Here is a 20,567-nt window from a genome sequence, read left to right on the forward strand (position 1 = left end):
GCTCCCTTAAGTAGTTAGTGGGTTGTGCTTATATGCATAAAGTGAAAAGCGCTGAGTAGGGCCAGGAATATGTGATAGGGTGAGAAATGATCCTTCTATAATGAGAGTATTACCACACAGCTGCCAAGAAGAGTGAGCACAGAAGAGCAGGAGTGAGGTCAGTGGGAGGAACACATGGCTAAGTGCTTCAGTGGCATGATGAGGCTAGGACTTAACTCCAGGTTTTCAGAGTTTCTTCAACTATTCTAGCCAAAGATACTTCAATAGACTCCCGAGTCCCTCAATAGGGAATGCATTTGTCACTAAACTACAAACCAGTGAGTGTTTAAGCTCTTGTAACACAATGACAATTATAATACTTTGTGCTCACCTAGACCCTTTTCATCCCTAGACCCCAAAGTACTTTACACAGGTAGTTAGGTATCTTTATAATGTGGGTAAGTATCTGTACTACTGATTGGTCCACTCAGGCATATAGATGTTCAGGGTGGGCTTTTCAAAAGCAGCTAAGCATCTTTGAAAGCCAGTGGCACTTGTGCTCCTAAGTCACTTAGGCATTTTTTAAATTGCACTCCTAAATATCGGAGTCTGACCTTTGACTTCAATGGGAGCAGAAGTAGGCCAGTGCTGAGTGCTCTTGAAAATCCCATCCTAAGTGAATTGCCCAGTGTCATGCAGGAAGTCGGTTGCAGCATCTGGATTAGAACCCAGATCAGCTGACAGCTCAGTTGGCCAAACCACTGCTGCACTTATATAATTAATGCTGCTAATTAAAGCAACACTAACATATATGCATTCTTGTGTGGTCTGTAGGGTGCAAAGAAGATGTTAGCACTGGGGATAACTGGCCCTGAGGGACATGAACTGAGTCGTCCTGAAGAGGTGGAAGCAGAAGCGACACTGAGAGCAATCACCATAGCAAACTTGGTGAACTGCCCTCTTTATGTAGTTCATGTAATGAGCAAATCTGCAGCAAAGGTGATAGCTAATGCACGAAGAGAAGGTAACTGTCCTATGGCACGTTCATGCTTGGTCCAGAGCATGAGAGTAATGGTCATGCTTGTTGAAGGATGGTCGCAGGAAGGTGTCTTAGCTGGCTCCTCAGTTGGGGTTTCTGTCAGGGGCTGAGGGTGAGGATGATAGTTGGGAGGGTGGGTAAGGGCATTTTAAACTGCTGCTGGAAGGGAGAGAAAGACAGTGGCTCCGAGCAGTGTATAGAGGTTGAGTGTACTTGTCCTCTGTGTGTTAAACATACGCGGCTGGTTACTGCTATGTCATGGCACAGAGATATAAAAATACTGTGACTTTCTGAGTCAGCTGCTGCTTTAATAAAAATAAAATAGTTTAATTGCAAGAGGAAAATCTCTCTTTAATTTTCACTATCTACTTGGTATATGAGGAATTCCAATAGCAGGAAACAGGAGCATTTGAGGGTAGCCTGGACATTAACTTCATGCTGCCCTTGTGTACAAAAGCTTTAGTCTGGCCCTTGCACTGATGCTCTGAATTATTACTGCACTTGGTTTTTAATCAAGTTGTGGGATGTCACATACATGCTGGCGAATGCCAGTGTTTGAAAAAGTGCTCACTAATTTTGGGTGCCCAACTTGAGGCACCACATGCCAGGTGAGTGCTCTCCCCACTGGGCTAAAGTGTGTGTGTGTGGGGGGGGCACTGTCTCCCCTGTCATTTTCTTCACTTTTAAACAAAGTTCAAAAAATGACTCAAACCAAAACATGTCAGTCAACAGGATGTGAAACTTTTCCAACCTTTTGGATTCACCAAAAATTTTGAAGGATTTTGGTTTTAGTTTGACCTGAATTAAATTATTTTCCAGATTTTCTGACCTGCCAGCAAACTGAAAAATCAGCTGTTCACACAGCTCTAACCATGATGGAAGGGGCCCAAATCTTTATGGATTACTAGCCTTTTCAGATCCCACTTGGCTTCCCTCTTGATCCAACTTGATCCATGTATGCCTCAGTTTCCCTGCCTATACATTTTGGCTACCAGCCTACCTTATAGGCTTGATTAATTTCTTTAAAGTGTTTTGAGATAGTGGATGAAGGTTCCATAGAAGTGCACAGTAATATTGTTACAAATAGGATTAAAGTAATGTTTACCCACATCCTGTTTTGAAGTATAGACATACTGGAGATAGCCAATGTATTATGGTATTCTAATAAGATTCTGTCTTATTGATTCAAATATGTAAAGGAATCTTTTACCTGTATCTTATTTAGCAGCAAAGATTATCAATACTGTGCTAAACTAGATTTGTCCACTAGGTGACACTCCTGGTAGTAATGTGGAATCTAACTTGCTGTATGCCTTTGCAAATTCATTCAGTCAAGTGGTGTCAGAATCAAATATAAGAAACTGCAAAATCAGTCAAAATATCCATCTGAAAGCAGAAATTTTGACAAGCAAATGTAAAGGCCTGATGACAGGAAACGCTGTGTCAGTACAGAAGTCTGTAATGCTGGCAAAACCTATAACACTTATAAAGTCTCCTTCATGTTATATGTATGTCCTGGAGTCCATGTAGGATTACTGGTGACTAGGCACAAAGAACAAACTGATTGCATTCTGCTCCCTGCTACCCTGAAGAAATCTGGAATTACTTCATTCAGTTGCTCCAGGCTTACATGAGAGAAATGAGGTCTGGTCTACACTTAAAAAGTTTTACGGGAAAAACTTTTACTTCAGTTGGACATGTAGGTTTTTTGACTGAAATAGTTTGTACCAGTAAAAGCCCCAGTGTGGGTAGTGGTATAAAGGTGACTGGTATAGCTTATTCCGCTTCCCCTACAGAATAGCTATACCAATATACAGTAAGTACTTTGTTTCTGGTATAACTGTGTCCATGTTTTATGGGGGTGGGGGGAGAACCACAAGAGTTAAAGCACAAACCTTTCTAGTGTAGATAGGGCCTGAGAGTGGATTTTGACCAATTAAAAAATCCAGCCCCCTGAATTTTTCAAAGATTGATCCAAAAACAACATACCAAAATTGGCCAAATTATAAACAGAATGTCACTGTAGAATAAGAAGATTGCTGGACTAAACATACAGAACAAAGCCCTTAAAGACCACCCCAGCTAAGGCTCAGTTGACAGGTCAGATTAGGCTCTGAATTGCAGATGTGTGAATCAAACTTCTGAAAATGGGACTTAGGCTGTCACTTACATGCTTCTGAAAATTTTATCCCAATAAACAACGTGCAAGGATCAAATCTTCAAGTGTGACATGATTTCAGCTGATGGGTCTCAAGATTATGCCTCTCCTTGAACTGCAGAGAGATTTGACAATAAATCTGAAGCAGGCAGTGAGCTTAGGGATAGACCAGTTCGTGGGGAAGCAGCCAGTGCCGGCTCAGCTAAATGTTTAGTGAAGAGACAACTAAAAACCTATTTTCAAAGAGACCTGACTCCAGAGTACAGCGAAAGCAGTCAAAAAGACTGGAAGGGGCTTGCTTCCTGCTTAGTATTTTTATTAAATACAAGAAAATGTGACAAAATGCAATGGTATTATGGGTCTAATCTGTCACGGCACTACCCAGTATAGTGTCTTTAGGCACAAGCAGGTTGAATTACTAGAGCCTTCCCTCAGAATGTCCTTGCTTGTTGGTTTAAGGCAGTTTCTAATATTATTTTACCACTAAATCCAATGAGTCATGGTCAGAATGAAATGCAAGAAATAGTAAAATCAGCAAAAATGTCCGAATTTAACCTGGCAAAGTTGCAGCATGCTAGACTCAAGGCCATTACTGAAAATGAATCTGCAGGTTTATGCTCTTTGCCACTCATGGGAGCGCCTCAGGTTATGTTCTGATTGCAGAAACTTCATCATGAGTGATGATACATGAGCCAGAAAGAACCAGCTTGACTCATGCATCCCAGAGGGTGCTGGGCTAAGAACTGAAAACATCTATGCACTTGTAAACACTGAAACTCAGATATGGAACTATTGGCAGACAATCACGGAACCCCCCAGTGCCATTTTTGCAGGCTTTTTTCCACAGTATTTCACGGTGAAGTTCACTCTAGGAGGAATTCTTTCCTCTGCTGCTGAGCCAGCCCCAGCAAGAGAGAATTCCCCCAGCACAGGCATTGCATAAGCACTGCCGCCACAAGACCCAGGGTAGGTGGCATGGGGAGCGTGGGAGAGGAGTGTTGCAGGTTGAAGGTGTAGGTGGAACTGCCTCCCACAGGCAGCTGAAGACAGGCTGCTGTAACCTCAGCAGACCCTCAGAAATATCTGTTACGTCGGGAGGCCCCTGCGGCCTAAAGTCACATTACCACCCGCTCCCCACCCACCTGAACCATGGATGTGAATTTTGTGCTGTGTCTCTTAGAAGGCAGTGCAGAATCCCGTCCTTTAAAGTTTGAAAATAAATGGACATAATGAAAAGGATCTACTGCTTAGGTCTTGGAAGAGAGTCCTGGGGTTCCCATCCCATTGAAGAGAGGGAAGAGCATCTTTGCGAGCAGGCTGGCTAACCTAGTGAGCGGATCACTGCGGACTACGTGGCTCTGGGAAGAAGGATAAAGGAGTTTGAGGCGCAAGTGGTGTTCTTGTCCATCCTCCCCGTGGAAGGAAAAGGCCTGGGTAGGGACCGTCGAATCGTGGAAGTCAACGAATGGCTACGCAGGTGGTGTCGGAGAGAAGGCTTTGGATTCTTTGACCATGGGATGGTGTTCTATGAAGGAGGAGTGCTGGGTAGAGACAGGCTCCATCTGACGAGGAGAGGGAAGACATCTTTGCAAGCAGGCTGGCTAACCTAGTGAGGAGGTTTTTAAACTAGGTTCACTGGGGGAAGGAGACCAAACCCCTGAGGTAAGTGGAAAAGCGGGATACCGGGAGGAAGCACAGGCAGGAACGTCTGTGAGGGGAGGGCTCCTGCCTCATACTGAGAATGAGGGGCGATCAGCAGGTTATCTCAAGTGCTTATATACGAATGCACAAAGCCTTGGAAACAAGCAGGGAGAACTGGGAGGTCCTGGTGATGTCAAGAAATTATGACATGATTGGAATAACAGAGACTTGGTGGGATAACTCACATGACTGGAGTACTGTCATGGATGGATATAAGCTGTTCATGAAGGACAGGCAGGGCAGAAAAGGTGGGGGAGTAGCACTGTATGTAAGGGAGCAGTATGACTGCTCAGAGCTCCGGTACGAAACTGCAGAAAAACCTGAGTGTGTCTGGATTAAGTTTAGAAGTGTGAGCAACAACAGTGATGTAGTGGTGGGAGTCTGCTAGAGACCACCGGACCAGGGGGATGAGGTGGATGAGGCTTTCTTCCGGCAACTCGCAGAAGCTACTAGATCGCACGCCGTGGTTCTCATGGGTGACTTTAATCTTCCTGATATCTGCTGGGAGAGCAATACAGCAGTGCATAGACAATCCAGGAAGTTTTTGGAAAGCGTAGGGGACAATTTCCTGGTGCAAGTGCTAGAGGAGCCAACTGGGGGGGGGGGAGCTTTTCTTGACCTGCTGCTCACAAACCGGGAAGAATTAGTAGGGGAAGCAAAAGTGGATGGGAATCTGGGAGGCAGTGACCATGAATTGGTTGAGTTCAGGATCCTGACACAGGGAAGAAAGGTAAGCAGCAGGATATGGACCCTGGACTTCAGGAAAGCAGACTTCGACTCCCTCAGGGAATGGATGGGTAGGATCCCCTGGGGGACTAACATGAAGGGGAAAGGAGTCCAGGAGAGCTGGCTGTGTTTCAAGGAATCCCTGTTGAGGTTACAGGGACAAACCATCCCGATGAGTTGAAAGAATAGTAAATATGGCAGGCGACCAGCTTGGCTTAACGGTGAAATCCTAGCGGATCTTAAACATAAAAAAGAAGCTTACAAGAAGTGGAAGGTTGGACATATGACCATGGAAGAGTATAAAAATATTGCTCGGGCATGTAGGAATGAAATCAGGAGGGCCAAATCGCACGTGGAGCTGCAGCTAGCAAGAGATGTCAAGAGTAACAAGAAGGGTTTCTTCAGGTATGTTGGCATCAAGAAGAAAGCCAAGGAAAGTGTGGGCCCCTTACTGAATGAGGGAGGCAACCTAGTGACAGAGGATGTGGAAAAAACTAATGTACTCAATGCTTTTTTTGCCTCTGTCTTCACTAACAAGGTCAGCTCCCAGACTGCTGCACTGGGCATCACAACATGGGGAGTAGATGGCCAGCCCTCTGTGGAGAAAGAGGTGGTTAGGGACTATTTAGAAAAGCTGGACGTGCACAGGTCCATGGGGCCGGACAAGTTGCATCCGAGAGTGCTAAAGGAATTGGCGGCTGTGATTGCAGAGCCATTGGCCATTATCTTTGAAAACTCGTTGCGAACGGGGGAAGTCCCAGATGACTGGAAAAAGGCTAATGTAGTGCCAATCTTTAAAAAAGAGAAGAAGGAGGATCCTGGGAACTACAGGCCAGTCAGCCTCACCTCAATCCCTGGAAAAATCATGGAGCAGGTCCTCAAAGAATCAATCCTGAAGCACTTACATGAGAGGAAAGTGATCAGGAACAGTCAGCATGGATTCACCAAGGGAAGGTCATGCCTGACTAATCTAATCGCCTTCTATGATGAGATTACTGGTTCTGTGGATGAAGGGAAAGCAGTGGATGTATTGTTTCTTGACTTTAGCAAAGCTTTTGACACGGTCTCCCACAGTATTCTTGTCAGCAAGTTAAAGAAGTATGGGCTGGATGAATGCACTATAAGGTGGGTAGAAAGTTGGCTAGATTGTCGGGCTCAAGGGGTAGTGATCAATGGCTCCATGTCTAGTTGGCAGCCGGTGCCAACTAGAGTGCCCCAGGGATCGGTCCTGGGGCCGGTTTTGTTCAATATCTTCATAAATGATCTGGAGGATGGTGTGGATTGCACTCTCAGCAAATTTGCGGATGATACTAAACTAGGAGGAGTGGTAGATATGCTGGAGGGCAGAGATAGGATACAGAGGGACCTAGACAAATTGGAGGATTGGGCCAAAAGAAATCTGATGAGGTTCAATAAGGATAAATGCAGGGTCCTGCACTTAGGACGAAAGAACCCAATGCACAGCTACAGACTAGGGACCGAATGGCTAGGCAGCAGTTCTGCGGAAAAGGACCTAGGGGTTACAGTGGACAAGAAGCTGGATATGAGTCAGCAGTGTGCCCTTGTTGCCAAGAAGGCCAATGGCATTTTGGGATGTATACGTAGGGGCATTGCCAGCAGATCGAGGGACGTGATCGTTCCCCTCTATTCGACATTGGTGAGGCCTCATTTGGAGTACTGTATCCAGTTTTGGGCCCCACACTACAAGGAGGATGTGGATAAATTGGAAAGAGTCCAGCGAAGGGCAACAAAAATGATTAGGGGTCTGGAACACATGACTTATGAGGAGAGGCTGAGGGAACTGGGATTGTTTAGTCTGCAGAAGAGAAGAATGAGGGGGGATTTGATAGCTGCTTTCAACTACCTGAGAGGTGGTTCCAGAGAGGATGGTTCTAGACTATTCTCAGTGGTAGAAGAGGACAGGACAAGGAGTATTGGTCTCAAGTTGCAGTGGGGGAGGTTTAAGTTGGATATTAGGAGAAACTTTTTCACTAGGAGGGTGGTGAAACACTGGAATGCGTTACCTAGGGAGGTGGTAGAATCTCCTTCCTTAGAAGTTTTTAAGGTCAGGCTTGACAAAGCCCTGGCTGGGATGATTTAATTGGGGATTGGTCCTGCTTTGAGCAGGGGGTTGGACTAGATGACCTCCTGAGGTCCCTTCCAACCCTGATATACTATGATTCTATGATCTTCTCTTTGTGTCTTTCTCCTCCTCTCTTTGCCTAACTCCATAATACAATTAGATAAATGGGACTGGAAGCTTAAAACTCCGCAAGCCAAAGACGAAGCAATAATGAGAAAAATAACATTCACCAGTATGTGACAAAGCAAAGCAAATTGAGCCAATGGGAGAAGATTACTAATATCTGTGTCCTGAGAGATGCTGAAACCATCTGGTAATGGGTGTAACTGGAGAACAAAATTAGAGCAGCACTAGAAGCCATACACTAATTAATAGTTGCAGGCATATCAGGATTGATCAAAGCTTAAAAATGGTCATAGAGCATTTTTGTATACCTAATCCTCACAGAGCAATTGAGGAATAATGGTACAACATCTGCTGAGAATGTAAGTTAAAAGAATGTCAATCAGCAAAGAAAGGCACTGCTTGCATGTCTGAAAACTTGAGCCCCTCTTGAACAGATGGCACTAGATTAGCTTGAAATTGAATGAATGGGATGCTTTTAGTGCCTTTCATTGTCATCTCACAGGCTTTCACAAATAAATGAATTACACACCGGTAATGCAATAACTGTCTGTGCAAATAAAACAGTCCCACAGACATCAGAATCTGGCTATTGAGATCTAGCTTGTTGATGAGGCTATGCCTTATCCCTTTCAGAAGGTGTGAGTGGACATTTAATTTCCACTGGGAGAGCTACAAGCAGAGGTTGCCTTTGAGAGGAGACCTTAAATTGGGGTAGCACTTGTCACAGTGCAACATCCTTCCCTCATACTGCACAATGCTGTCAACGCTGGATAATAACTCATGCCCTTGAGATGGGAACTTTCCCAACAATCTTGTGGCCCAGAGAAAAATGATAGAAATTGAGCCATGCAATTGTCTGTGTGGATACTGTACCCTGTTTGTAGTAATACATCAATTTACTCTGTGGCATACCTTCACCAATATGGGTCCAAGCTCTTTGACAGCCATCACAGCATGAATGTATGTATCTATCATACTTCTGTGATAGTACATATACTTGTACAGAACACATACTTATGATTAGAGCTGGGCTTTTCTGTCCCACAATTTTTTCCCCATTCTGCATCTCAGAGGGAGGAGAAGTGGGACGAGAGAAAAGAAAGTTATAGGCTGGTGGTTAGGAGACTCATGTGGGACATGGGAGTCTGGAGTTCAAGTGCCCTGTTCTGAACCTGAGTCCCCCACATCCCAGGTCTGTGCCCAAACCCCTGGGCTATCCAATGTCTTCTCTCTGGCTTTGAGCAGAATTTCCATCCTGTACCTGAAAAACCTTTCCCCACAAGAGTTTTGGTTTTGACACATTGTGATTTTTTTTAATGAAAAATGATTACATCCAAAAATTCCTGACCAGTTCTCCTTATAGTCGGCAGTATCTGAGCACCTCACAACCTTTATTGTATTTCTTCTCCCGCTCTGAGACAGGACAGTGCTATTATCCCCGTTTTGCAGATGGGAATCTTCAAGGCACAGAGCGAGTGAGTGCTTTTCCCCGAGATGACACAGGAAATCTGTGGTAAAGTAGAGAACTGGACTAGAGTCCCCTGAGCCCAAGCTCAGTGCCCTAACCACTGGACCATCCTTCCTTCCTTCCTTCCCTGCACTTTCCATGCCAAGTGTGATGGTTAAAAATCATGATAATCCTGCAAAGTGTCACTGCATACAAGCCTGCTAATAAACAAATCCTACATCCTTCAGTCTAGCTGTCAGGTGTAGATGTGCTGTGGCATTCTCATGGACAAATAAAATACTGAACCAAACAGAGGACCAGTGTTTAGAAACCTCATGTGTTCAAACCTTGCAGTCCTGTTTTACTATGGCTCATATCAAAGCATGCAGATAGCTCTCCACGAGAGATACAGTTATAGTTCATTAAGTTTCCATTAAGCTTTGTAGGTGCACCCATGAAGGTTCATTAATTCCCCAGCAGTGGGATACCAGTCACCCCACAAAAAGGGCAAGTATAGTATTGTGCCAGCAACTACTGAGTTCAATCCTGGCTCTGATGCTGAAACCTTCAGTGATCTTGGGAGAGTTGCTTAGCCATTTTTGCCTTATTTACCCCATTTGCAAAATAGGGTTAGTAAAACATACTTATCTCCTTCATAAGGGTATGGTGAGGATTATTTAGTTTATGCTTTTAAAGTGCTGTATATAGATACATAACAAGTATTACTGTTTATTCCTTTAAACAGGTTGTAGGGCAGCTGCAGAGCAGAATGAAATTCTCACGCACCAGGGAACATAGCCAGTCGCACGTGGAACCATTATGATATTTTGGGCAGCCTGATTTCAGTTAACCAGCTGTAATGTTACTGACTCCAGATATATTGCATCTTTGATTTCAATATTCTGTTATAGAGGTTCACCAGAACTAGGGCCTTATCAGTGAATGTGCAGTGCTAATACCAGTGAAAGTCATCTAAAATTATCTGATCTCATTTAAGTTTTTGATAATGCTTGTTATTTTATTTTTTCCATTGATTGTGTGGTGAATTAGCCACTCTGTAATCATGGTTGATGCTAGCAGCTTTTAGTAAGAATTTTATTTTCAAGCTCCAACATTGCCACCTTCCCCAGAAAGAAACATTCCCCCTGAAATTTCATATGATACATCTGGGTAGAATTTTCCTGTGAGGCTTTTTTGTTTTTTTGTTAAAAGACTTTTAAAGTTACAGTGATTAAAAATGTCCCTGTGGTTGACCAGAAGTTTTCTTAGCTTTTTTAGCTCAACATCTCTCCAAAATTACTCCAAGTTAGTTTTGTTCTCTTGATTGCCTGTTACACAATTGTAGTTCAGACAGTTAAAAATGTAAACTTGGAAGGTCTCTCTCTATACACCTATACCACCACATAATTGACACATTTTATAATACCAAGAAGAACAATCATTCCAAATTTATTTATCCCACTATGAGGAAACTTCCAGACCTCTGATATAATTTAATATAACCTGGGACTAGGTTCCTTTTGAAATGTCTTCTACACATGAAGCAAACTATACAAAAAAATCAATACTAGTATATCTGACAGAAATATAATTGAAAAAGCTTTCCCAAGCAACATAAGAAAACATAGCGGAGGATGATCAATAATATATTCACAATGGAGACACTGTATTGCAGTTTACATGTTGTATTCTACTGTACCTTAGTGTCTAGTTTAAGATGACAGAGACTATACATGTTTTTTCAAACTTAAATCCACCATCTTCAGGAAGAGCAGGGAAAAGAAACTACAAAACCAGCATTTTACAGTATTTGTTGCCTTAAATGCTTTTTAATGATTATATTAATTTGTCATGTTTGTTTTTCAGGGAAGGTAGTATATGGGGAACCTATTGCTGCTAGTCTTGGTACAGATGGCACTCACTACTGGCATAAAGAATGGCATCACGCCGCAGGACATGTCATGGGACCTCCACTGAGGCCAGACCCTTCAACACCTGATTTCCTCATGAATTTACTAGCCAAGTAAGCAGACTAAAAAGCAGTGACAAGTCCTGCTGTATTGTGTATGGGACCTATTAGATGATTTATTAACAGGTCACAGCTACAGCACTTCTGTATTCAAATAAATAAATAAATAAAGTTGCTAGCAAAGCAGTAATGGGGCAGCAAGGCTGCACATTGGCAGGTGTAATCAGTGGCAGGATCTGTAACCACACCTTGGGATGCCCGGCTCCTTAGCTGACCCTTTTGGTTAGCAGGAGTTTGAACCCTGCATCAAACTGCTGAGTAAATTCTGCTGACTCATTGTGCCAGTTAGGGCTTGTTCACTCCAGTGGCATGACCCTCTATTCAGAAGGAAGTAGGAGCAGAGACTGGGGCGTCCCGCAGGAACCCTTACGAAACCAGCCATGAGGAGAATGCTTAAGCTGAGACTTTATTGGTGACTGAAACAACAAAGTAAGTCAAACCTCAAGAAGGGAATTAATTTGTCATTCTGCAGTATTTGCAGATCATAGACTCATAGAAGATTAGGGTTGGAAGAGACCTCAGGAGGTCATCTAGTCCAATCCCCTGCTCAAAGAAGGACCAGACCCAACTAAATCATCCCAGCAGGGCTTTGTCAAGATGGGCCTTAAAAACCTCAAAAGATGGAGATTCCACCACCTCCCTAGGTAATCCATTCCAGTGCTTCACCACCCTCCTAGTGAAATAGTGTTTCCTAATATCCAACCTAGACCTCCCCCACTGCAACTTGAGACCATTGCTCCTTGTTCTGTCATCTGCTACCACAGAGAACAGCCTAGCTCCATCTGCTTTGGAACCCCCACTTCAGATAGTTGAAGGATGTTATCAAATCCCCCCCCCCACTCTTCTCTTCTGCAGACTAAACAAGCCCAGTTCCCTCAGCCTCTCCTCATAAGTCATGTGTCACAGACCCCTAATCATTTTCGTTGCCCTCTCTCCAATTTATCCACATCTTTTCTGTAGTGGGGGGCCCAAAACTAGACAAAATACTCCAGGTGTGTGGCCTCACCGGTGCCAAATAGAGGGGAATAATTACTTTCCTCGATCTGCGGGCAATGTTCCTGCTAATGCAGGCCAATATGCCATTAGCCTTCTTGGCAACAAGGGCACACTGTTGACTTATATCCAGCTTTTCATCCACTGTAGTCCCCAGGTCCTTTCCTGCTGAACTGCCGCTTAGCCAGTCGGTCCCCAGCCTGTAGCGGTGCATGGGATTCTTCCATTCTAAGTTCAGGACTCTGCACTTGTCCTTGTTGAACCTCATCAGATTTCTTTTGGCCCAATTCTCTAATTTGTCTAGGTCCCTCTGTATCCTATCCCTACCCTCCAGCGTATCTACCTCTCCCCCCAGCTTAGTGTCATCTGTGAACTTGCTGAGGGTGCAATCCATTCCATCATCCAGATCATTAATAAAGATGTTGAACAAAACCAGCCCCAGGACCGACCCCTGGGGCACTCCACCTGATACTGGGTGCCAACTAGACATCGAGCCGTTGATCACTACCCGTTGAGCCCAACAATCTAGCCAGCTTTCTAGCCACCTCATAGTCCATTCATCTAATCCATACTTCTTTAACTTGCTGGCAAGAATACTGTGGGAGACCGTATCAAAAGCTTTGTTAAAGTCAAGGTATATCATGTCCCCTGCTTTCCCCATAGCCACAGAGCCAGTTTTCTCATCATAGAAGGCAATCAGGTTGGTCAGGCATGACTTGCCCTTGGTGAATCCATGTTGACTGTTCCTGATCACCTTCCTCTCCTCCAAGTGCTTCAAAATGGATTCCTTGAAGACCTGCTACATGATTTTTCCAGGGACTGAGGTGAGGCTGACTGGGCACTATATTTGCCTTTTTCCAATTGTCCAGGACCTCCCCCGATTGCCACAAGTTTTCAGAGATAGTGGCCAATGGCTCTGCAATCACATCAGCCAAATCCCTCAGCACCCTTGGATGCACTGCATCTGACCCCATGGACTTGTGTATGTCCAGCTTTTCTAAACAGTCCTTAACCTGTTCTTTCACCACTGAGGGCTGCTCACCTCCTCCCCAAACTGTGCTGCCCAGTGCAGCAGTCTGGGAGCTGACCTTGTCTGTGAAGAGCAAGGCAAAAAAAGCACTGAGTACTTCAGCTTTTTCCACATCATCTGTCACTTGGTTTCCTCCCCCATTCAGTAAGGGTCCCACACTTTCCCTGACCACCTTCTTGTTGCTAACATACCTGTAGAAATGCTTCTTGTTACCCTTCATATCCTTTGCTAGCTGTAACTCCAATTGTGCTTTAGCCTTCCTGATTATGTTCCTGCATGCTTGAGCAATATTTTTATACTCCTCCCTAGTCATCTGCCCAAGATGTGGGGCCTGATTCTCTTCTCATTGACACTGGTGCATATGAAGAGTAACACCATTGAACTTCAATAACACTGGTGTAAAATTAGCATGAGAGCAGAACCAGTCCCTTTGGTTGAGGCAAAGTGGGGATGCTACCTGCACACAGAAGGCCTTTGAAATATCTAAAACAAAGCATAGAAAAGTTGGATGTGGGTATGGTAGGAGAGAACTGCATTGCAGAGGAGGGCTGGATGTCTCTACTTGGAAGAAGTTACTCTTCATGGGGGCAAGGAACTGAACTCAGATTGGCAGGGTTAGCTGCTCTTTTCAGGAGGGATAGCTGGGCATGGCCAGCCTTCCCACAAGCTCTCATGTCCATAGGAGTGTGATGGCATACTTCACTTCATGGCATATCTTGTTTCTTTATAGTGATGACCTAACTGTGACAGGAACTGACAACTGCACTTTCGACATCTGCCAGAAAGCCCTGGGGAGGGATGATTTCACCAAGATCCCTAATGGGGTGAATGGTGTAGAGGACAGGATGTCTGTCATATGGGAAAAAGGAGTGGTGAGTATTTTTTCCTCATGATTAAGCTGATGTTGGAGCAGAAAAATCCACCCTGTACCCCCAACAAAAGCTAAAATAACTTCTTAAAAATACTAGCTTCCCAGATCCCTTAGAGTAGCTATTACGGCACCTGGTTAGATGAAGTGGCAAGGACCCAAATGCAATTTTTGGTAATGCATTTTCAATTCCCATTGACTCCAGGATCCAGTGCCCTCAAAGGAGGTGCTCAGCACCTCTCAGGATCAGGCCCTTTGGACTATAACCAAAAACAGAAGCTGAAAGCTAGCAGTCACATTTTTCAAACATTTATGGGTAAAGCTAGAAATCTAAATAAGTGACCTGGCTTTCAGAAGTGTTGATTATCTTCCACACGCTGCGTGAGTTGGCACTGGAATGTAGAACACTCTGACCAATTCAGTACTATTAAAGGCTCTAGAGAACACTGGTTTAACTGAATTTGAATTGAACTCCTTTTACCTGGTGAATCTGAATTTCATGCTGGTAATGTACATTCAAAATATATTAATTTATCACTTAAGAAATGCCCACCCCCCCCTCTATTGAGTATGATCTATTTTGTTATCCTGGACTTGGGATGCAAAGCAAATATACATCTTATACACTCTGGGTGGTATTCTGCCCTGATTTACACTCTGTGTAACGTCAGGGGGGATTCCCAAGGGCGTAAATCAGGACAGAATTTGCCTCCAGATTTACTATGCAAGCGAGTCATGAAACACACCTACCATTTGCTGCTTTTGAAAGGGTAACAGTGTGGTCAAAGTAACTTTTCAGGAAAGATCACCAAATGGGACTTAGTCATGACAGCTCTCTCTTTTCATACGTGTAGAATGGTATGCTGATTTTTTATAGCTAAAACTTTTCTCCTTCCAGAGCACCAGTGCAATTAAGGCAGTCACAATTTCTTTCCTTTCATTTCTCTCCCCACCATTCTATACCGGGGTGGGCAAACTTTTTGGCCCAAGGGCCACATCTGGGTATGGAAATTGTATGGTGGGCCATGAATGTTCACGAAATTGGGGTGCGCGAGGGGGTGAGGGCTCTGGCTGGGGGGGGTATGGGTTCTGGTGTGGGGCTAGAAATGAGCAGTTCAGGGTGTGGGAGGGGCTCCAGGCTGGGGCAGGGGAGGTGGGGGGCGGTGGTGGATGAGGGTTCCGGCTGGGGGTGCAGGCTCTGGGGTGGGGCTGAGGATGAGGGGTTTGGGGTGTAGGAGGGTGCTCTGGGTTGGGACTGAGGGATTCAGAGGGTGGGAGGGGGATCAGGGCTGGGGCAGGGGGTTGGGGTGGGGGAAAGGTGGTTCAGGGGTGCAGACTCTGAGTGGTTGGCTTTGAGATCAGATCCATTACTCTTTGAAGTACCACTTTTGGAAAGTTAAAAGAAAATTATTGTATCAAACTCAGCTAATGTACATTACAATGTGTGTGTCAATGTCATGATATTCATGTTTAATTTAAACTCATCAATACAGCACAGATAGTTATTGAAAAGATTGGTGTGTTGTTAGTTGAGACCTCTACACCACTCAGCCATGTGGTTTTGATTACAGAAATTTATTTCCTTCCTTCCGGACAAAATTAGTGTTTTTGCTTCCATGTACTGTTTTGCAGCACAGTGGTAAAATGGATGAAAACAGATTTGTAGCTGTTACCAGCACAAATGCAGCTAAGATCTTTAACCTTTACCCGAGGAAGGGAAGAATTGCTGTGGGTTCTGATGCTGACATCGTTATTTGGGACCCAAAAGCTACAAGGTATGGTCTGAGTAATCCAATCTTATCCGTCCAGCCTTTTATGTGGAAAAGGAAATATGAAAGCATTTTGTAGTGCAATAAGTCCCCACGGTGGGGTGAAAGAAGGTCTTATTTTAACAGCACTGCACATAAATTATTTTCAGGTTATTTGGCACTTACAGTAGTGTATCTAAACAGACGTCTTTGATGTCTGGACAGACTGTAAATGTTTTTCTGGACTGCTGACCTTATAGAAAAACAACAAGCTTTGTACATTATACTAAATACCCGTGTGTCTGAAGAGTAAAACTAACTAATGGAGTGCTAAACTCTATTATACAGTTCAATCACAAGGTGGCGCTGGGTGTCAAATGCTGTATACTTAGCCAAACCTGTCAGAGCATTAAAAGACCTTATGGTGAACACATCTGAAGTGTATCTCTGAGAAGGAAGCTTTGTAATCCGTGTATATCTGATACAGAAGCCTGACCGGCTAGTAGCAGCCAGGCATCCAACTCTAAACAAGAAGTACATGACACTAACCACACTGAGACCTCTGTGTAACTATGATCCATGCTGGCTAAGTTCAGCCTCCCACCAGTGCAAGAAGACGGGAACAGGAAACAAGCATCCCTGGCTTCCCTACGAAGGGCTCTAGCACAATCCTAATCCTTGAACTCAAGGACAGTGCGAGGGGTGTTCTGGGTTAGTGCCTAGTCTAAGAAGGTGGAGACCAGGCCTCATTCTGCCCCTGCCCCAACCAGTTAAGTTAGTGTCACCCACTGGTGAGTGTACGTTATAAGTTCTTTGCCACAGGTTTCAGTTCCAACTACAAAGGTGCAGTTTTTCTGTGGGTATCTTTTCAGTCAGCAAGGCTCTGCTTCCTTATTTGGACAGATGAATTTTAAGTTCAGAAAATGCATTTTTTGTTTAGGATCTGATCCTGCTCCTGTTGCATGGGATGGGAGCTTTGCCTTTGACTGTAACAGGAGCAGAATTGAGCCCATACAGTGGTTTGTGAGATGAGTACATTACTAAAGCTATGTCTACACTAGTACTTTTGTCGGTGAAACTTTTGTCAGTCAGGAATGTGAAATAAACATCCCCCTGACAGACAGCAGGCCTGGCTCTACATTTTTTGCCTCCCCAAGCAGCAAAAAAAAAAAAAAAAAAACACCAAAAAACCCCCCAAACCTACTGAATACGCCGCCGCCGTAGAGAACAGGAGGGAGCTGCGGCCGAATTGCTGCCGCGGGAAGCAACGGAGGGGGGCTGCCGCCGGGGATACTGCCGGAGTGCTACCCCAAAAACAGCCGGAGTGCCACCCGTTCAGCAGCGCCGCCCCAGGCACCAGCTTGCTTAGCTGGCGCCTAGCGGCGGGCCTGACTGACAGACACGCCGACGTGGACAGTGCTATGTCAATGGGAGACGCTCTCCCACCAACGTGGCTACTGCTGCTCATTGATGGGTGGTTTAATTATGCCGACGGGAGAGCTCTCTCCCCTTGGTATAGAGCAGCTACACGGGAGACCGTATAGCCGAGCAGCTGCAGCAGTATAGCTGTGCTGCTTTAAGGTCTGTAGTGTAGACACAGCCTAAGTATATAGGTGATGCTAATTCTCACTGGTAGCATCTTTATATGTTTCACCAAAAATCCTAAAGAGGGCACACACAACCTACTGGAAAAATGAAGCTAGCTGACAGCCTTCAACCATTTGAAATATTACGCACAGCCAGCCTCACGAGCTTTGTTGCATTTTGGCAATGATTTGAAATTTCATAAGAGCTGCGTTCTTCTTATTTATTAATAAATGTTAGACGCTGGTCCATTTGAAACAAAATCATTAGCATCACTAACATGCCTCAGTCCCCGTGGTAGGATGCAATGGGGCTGCAGTTTTAAAGCATTGGATGATACTAGCAGAAAGAATTGGTCAAGTGCTGATTCGTAACTATGGAGAATTGAGAGTGGAGCCTGACAGAGGAGGCCTGCAGGGGAGATTCTGACATCTCTCTGAAAGATTACCAATGGTGATGTGAGGCAGTTAAAAAAAACCTACAAAATCAGCTGCATTAGCCCTTCTGTGTCATTGCACAGTAACAGCAAGTTGGGTGTTTTCGGTGCATGCTGAGTGTTTTGCTTTGCTTTGCTTTTCTTTTCTTCCTCAGGTTATAAGAATCTATAGGATTCAGAGTGACAGCTCAATGAGCCAGTAGCTATTGCACTTGACACAGGTTCCATTTCCAACACTCCACCAGTCTGGCCAAGACTTCCATTTTAAGGGTCCATTTCACATTGAAATATTTGGCCTATTTCTGCAGGATTCACTAGTTATTTTTGCAGAAAAAGTGTGGTGCATAAGTCTCAGTTGTGTATGTATTTAAAAACCTCAGTCTCCTAGTTGTAATGCTTTCTGCGTAGGGGCAAGCAGTCCAAGCAGAGACATGTCAAATGTACAAACTAAAACTACTAGAAAAGATATAATAAAAATTATTGGAAGCCCAAGGCAGCAGCAGTAGTAACTTATTTTCTACCAATTTAGGATTATTTTAAGCTCCTATATTTACGTATTCATTAAACAGCACTTGGATAGGAAAAGAACTGTAATATTATCGTATTTATGCTACATGGCATCTTCTTACAGACCCCAACACACACAGCACCCCCGAAAATCCTGTACTTAAATGGTGAATGAAGAGTCTTAGGGAAAATGTGTGTGGGTAGCTGTACTCACTGACCTGTATTGTTTTTATTCAGGCTTTGCCCATGAACGTGCAATACATGTTGATTGAAACTTCCCCCTCACCCCTGATTGCTCTCATTGGCGGTTGTATGGTGTGTGCATGCTGACAACCCAAACCCCAGTGAAATAAAAGCAATTAAGTGTTACATTCTAAAGGGGAGGGACAGTGGGGAGCGCACAGCAATGTGCATATACAAACACACACTGTCAGCTCTTGTTTCACTGACACCTTTTAATGCCTGAGAGACATTGACAAGTAGTGATTTGGCCCTGCAAAGGCAATGGGAGCAGAGCTTCTTGTAGGGTCAGGCTTTAACAGGCTTAATCTAAAGATCACTGAAATCAATAGGAGCCCTTATGTTGACTTCAATAGGCTCAGGATCAGGGCCTAAGTGCCTATGCATTTATCTAATGTTGGTGGACAAATCTGCGCTCATTTAAAATAAAAATTAGCAACTTGTATCTGTCACGTTTTTTGTCAGTCTTCAGCCCCAGCTGCACACGACTCTTTGCCAAGAGACTGCTTGTTATTTTTCCTAAGAAAGAGAAACACAACACATTAGCAGAGCAACTTGTGCTGTCACGGTGTTCTTAACCCCTTTGAAATGTGAGCATAATTTTGAACACTTCATACGTTTAATACCCGCAATTAGATAGCATGGTGAAAGGTGTCATTAAAAAACTAGGAAACATACAATTGTGTGTGTGTAACACATGTGTAATGATATTTTCAGCAGATCTTATTCTTTTATATATACCCACGCACACTCACTCAAAATCAAAAGTAGCTTTACTGAAGTCAGTATAGTTCCAGTGAAGTGAGCAAGAGAAGAACCAGGCCTGATGACTTTAATAATCCTACTAAACCAAATGGCTGTGTTCATTCTGTCCCAGTATGGTTGATCTCAGTCTGCATTTGATAATGTCTAGCTTGGAACAAGAACCTATGTAATTAGTAACCAAAGCTGAAGTACTTAAACTCATCAATGTACTCTCTTGTTCAGGTCTTGGATGCTTGCAATCAGATTATACCTTCCTTACATTGAGTAATTCCTTAATCCAACAGAAATCCCATTGCTCAAAATGTGGCCATTTGCAGCCCCAATAAAGATGGCAGATTTGGGCACTTAGATTGAACATTGGCAGCAGCAGTTCAGATGCAAGTGCCATTAGCTGAGCAGTCAATATCATGCAGACATTCAAAGCAAATACAGGAACTTTCAGAAGCTTCCTGGTAATGATGCTCAGTGATGATCTTGTCAATGATAACCACAAACACTTTGATGCAAAATTGTATTGTCATGCTCTCTGGGTCAATCAGTGCTGCTCTGGCTTCTGTTTAATCAGGTGTTTGGTCATTCTTTCTACTTTTGCAAGTCCTGGGACACTTCAACTATTGTGGCTATTACCAGGGATTCCTAAGGGTCACATGTAACTATGGAGAGTTTTTTAAAATCAATCAATTAATTTATTTTATCAAGGGCTATTAAGGAGACTGTACTGAGCTTATGCAGTACTTTCTGAAGATTAATACCTATATTACACAGGTGTAAAGGAGCTTTGTGGAAGGCAGTGTCCAGAAAATCCATTATGTCATCTAGTAAATTTTATCACTGCCATTGGATTTCTTTCTTATTTGTGCCATCTCCCATGAATTTCATGTCTCTTTTTGTTTAGCGATATGTCTACCTGATGTGCCTCTGCTATAGTATGCTGAAGTAGCCTCCACGATGAGTGTAAGGATTTTAACCGTCTTACTTTTGTGACTAGCTTACTTTTTTTGTGACCATCTTACTTTTGTGAGAAGCCATTTAGGGCTTCTCAGTACGGAAATAGCTATTGCAGAATAAGCTATACATAAATCACACTAATTATTTCACAAGATGGTGA

At 43.9% G+C, this 20,567-nt stretch overlaps 1 protein-coding gene across 1 annotated transcript in view; it reads left to right on the top strand.

The window, feature by feature from the left end:
- The window catches only part of DPYS (dihydropyrimidinase), a 47,517-nt gene that overhangs the window by 17,433 nt on the left and 9,517 nt on the right, over positions 1-20,567 (top strand). The window contains exons 4-7 of the mRNA XM_073329354.2: positions 814-1,003; positions 11,126-11,282; positions 14,042-14,183; positions 15,812-15,954. Of these exons, the coding sequence (XP_073185455.1) occupies positions 814-1,003; positions 11,126-11,282; positions 14,042-14,183; positions 15,812-15,954 (632 nt within the window). The remainder of the gene's footprint in view (positions 1-813; positions 1,004-11,125; positions 11,283-14,041; positions 14,184-15,811; positions 15,955-20,567) is intronic.

This window comes from Lepidochelys kempii, chromosome 2 (genome assembly GCF_965140285.1).
Source record: "Lepidochelys kempii isolate rLepKem1 chromosome 2, rLepKem1.hap1, whole genome shotgun sequence".
NCBI lineage: Eukaryota > Metazoa > Chordata > Testudines > Cheloniidae > Lepidochelys > Lepidochelys kempii.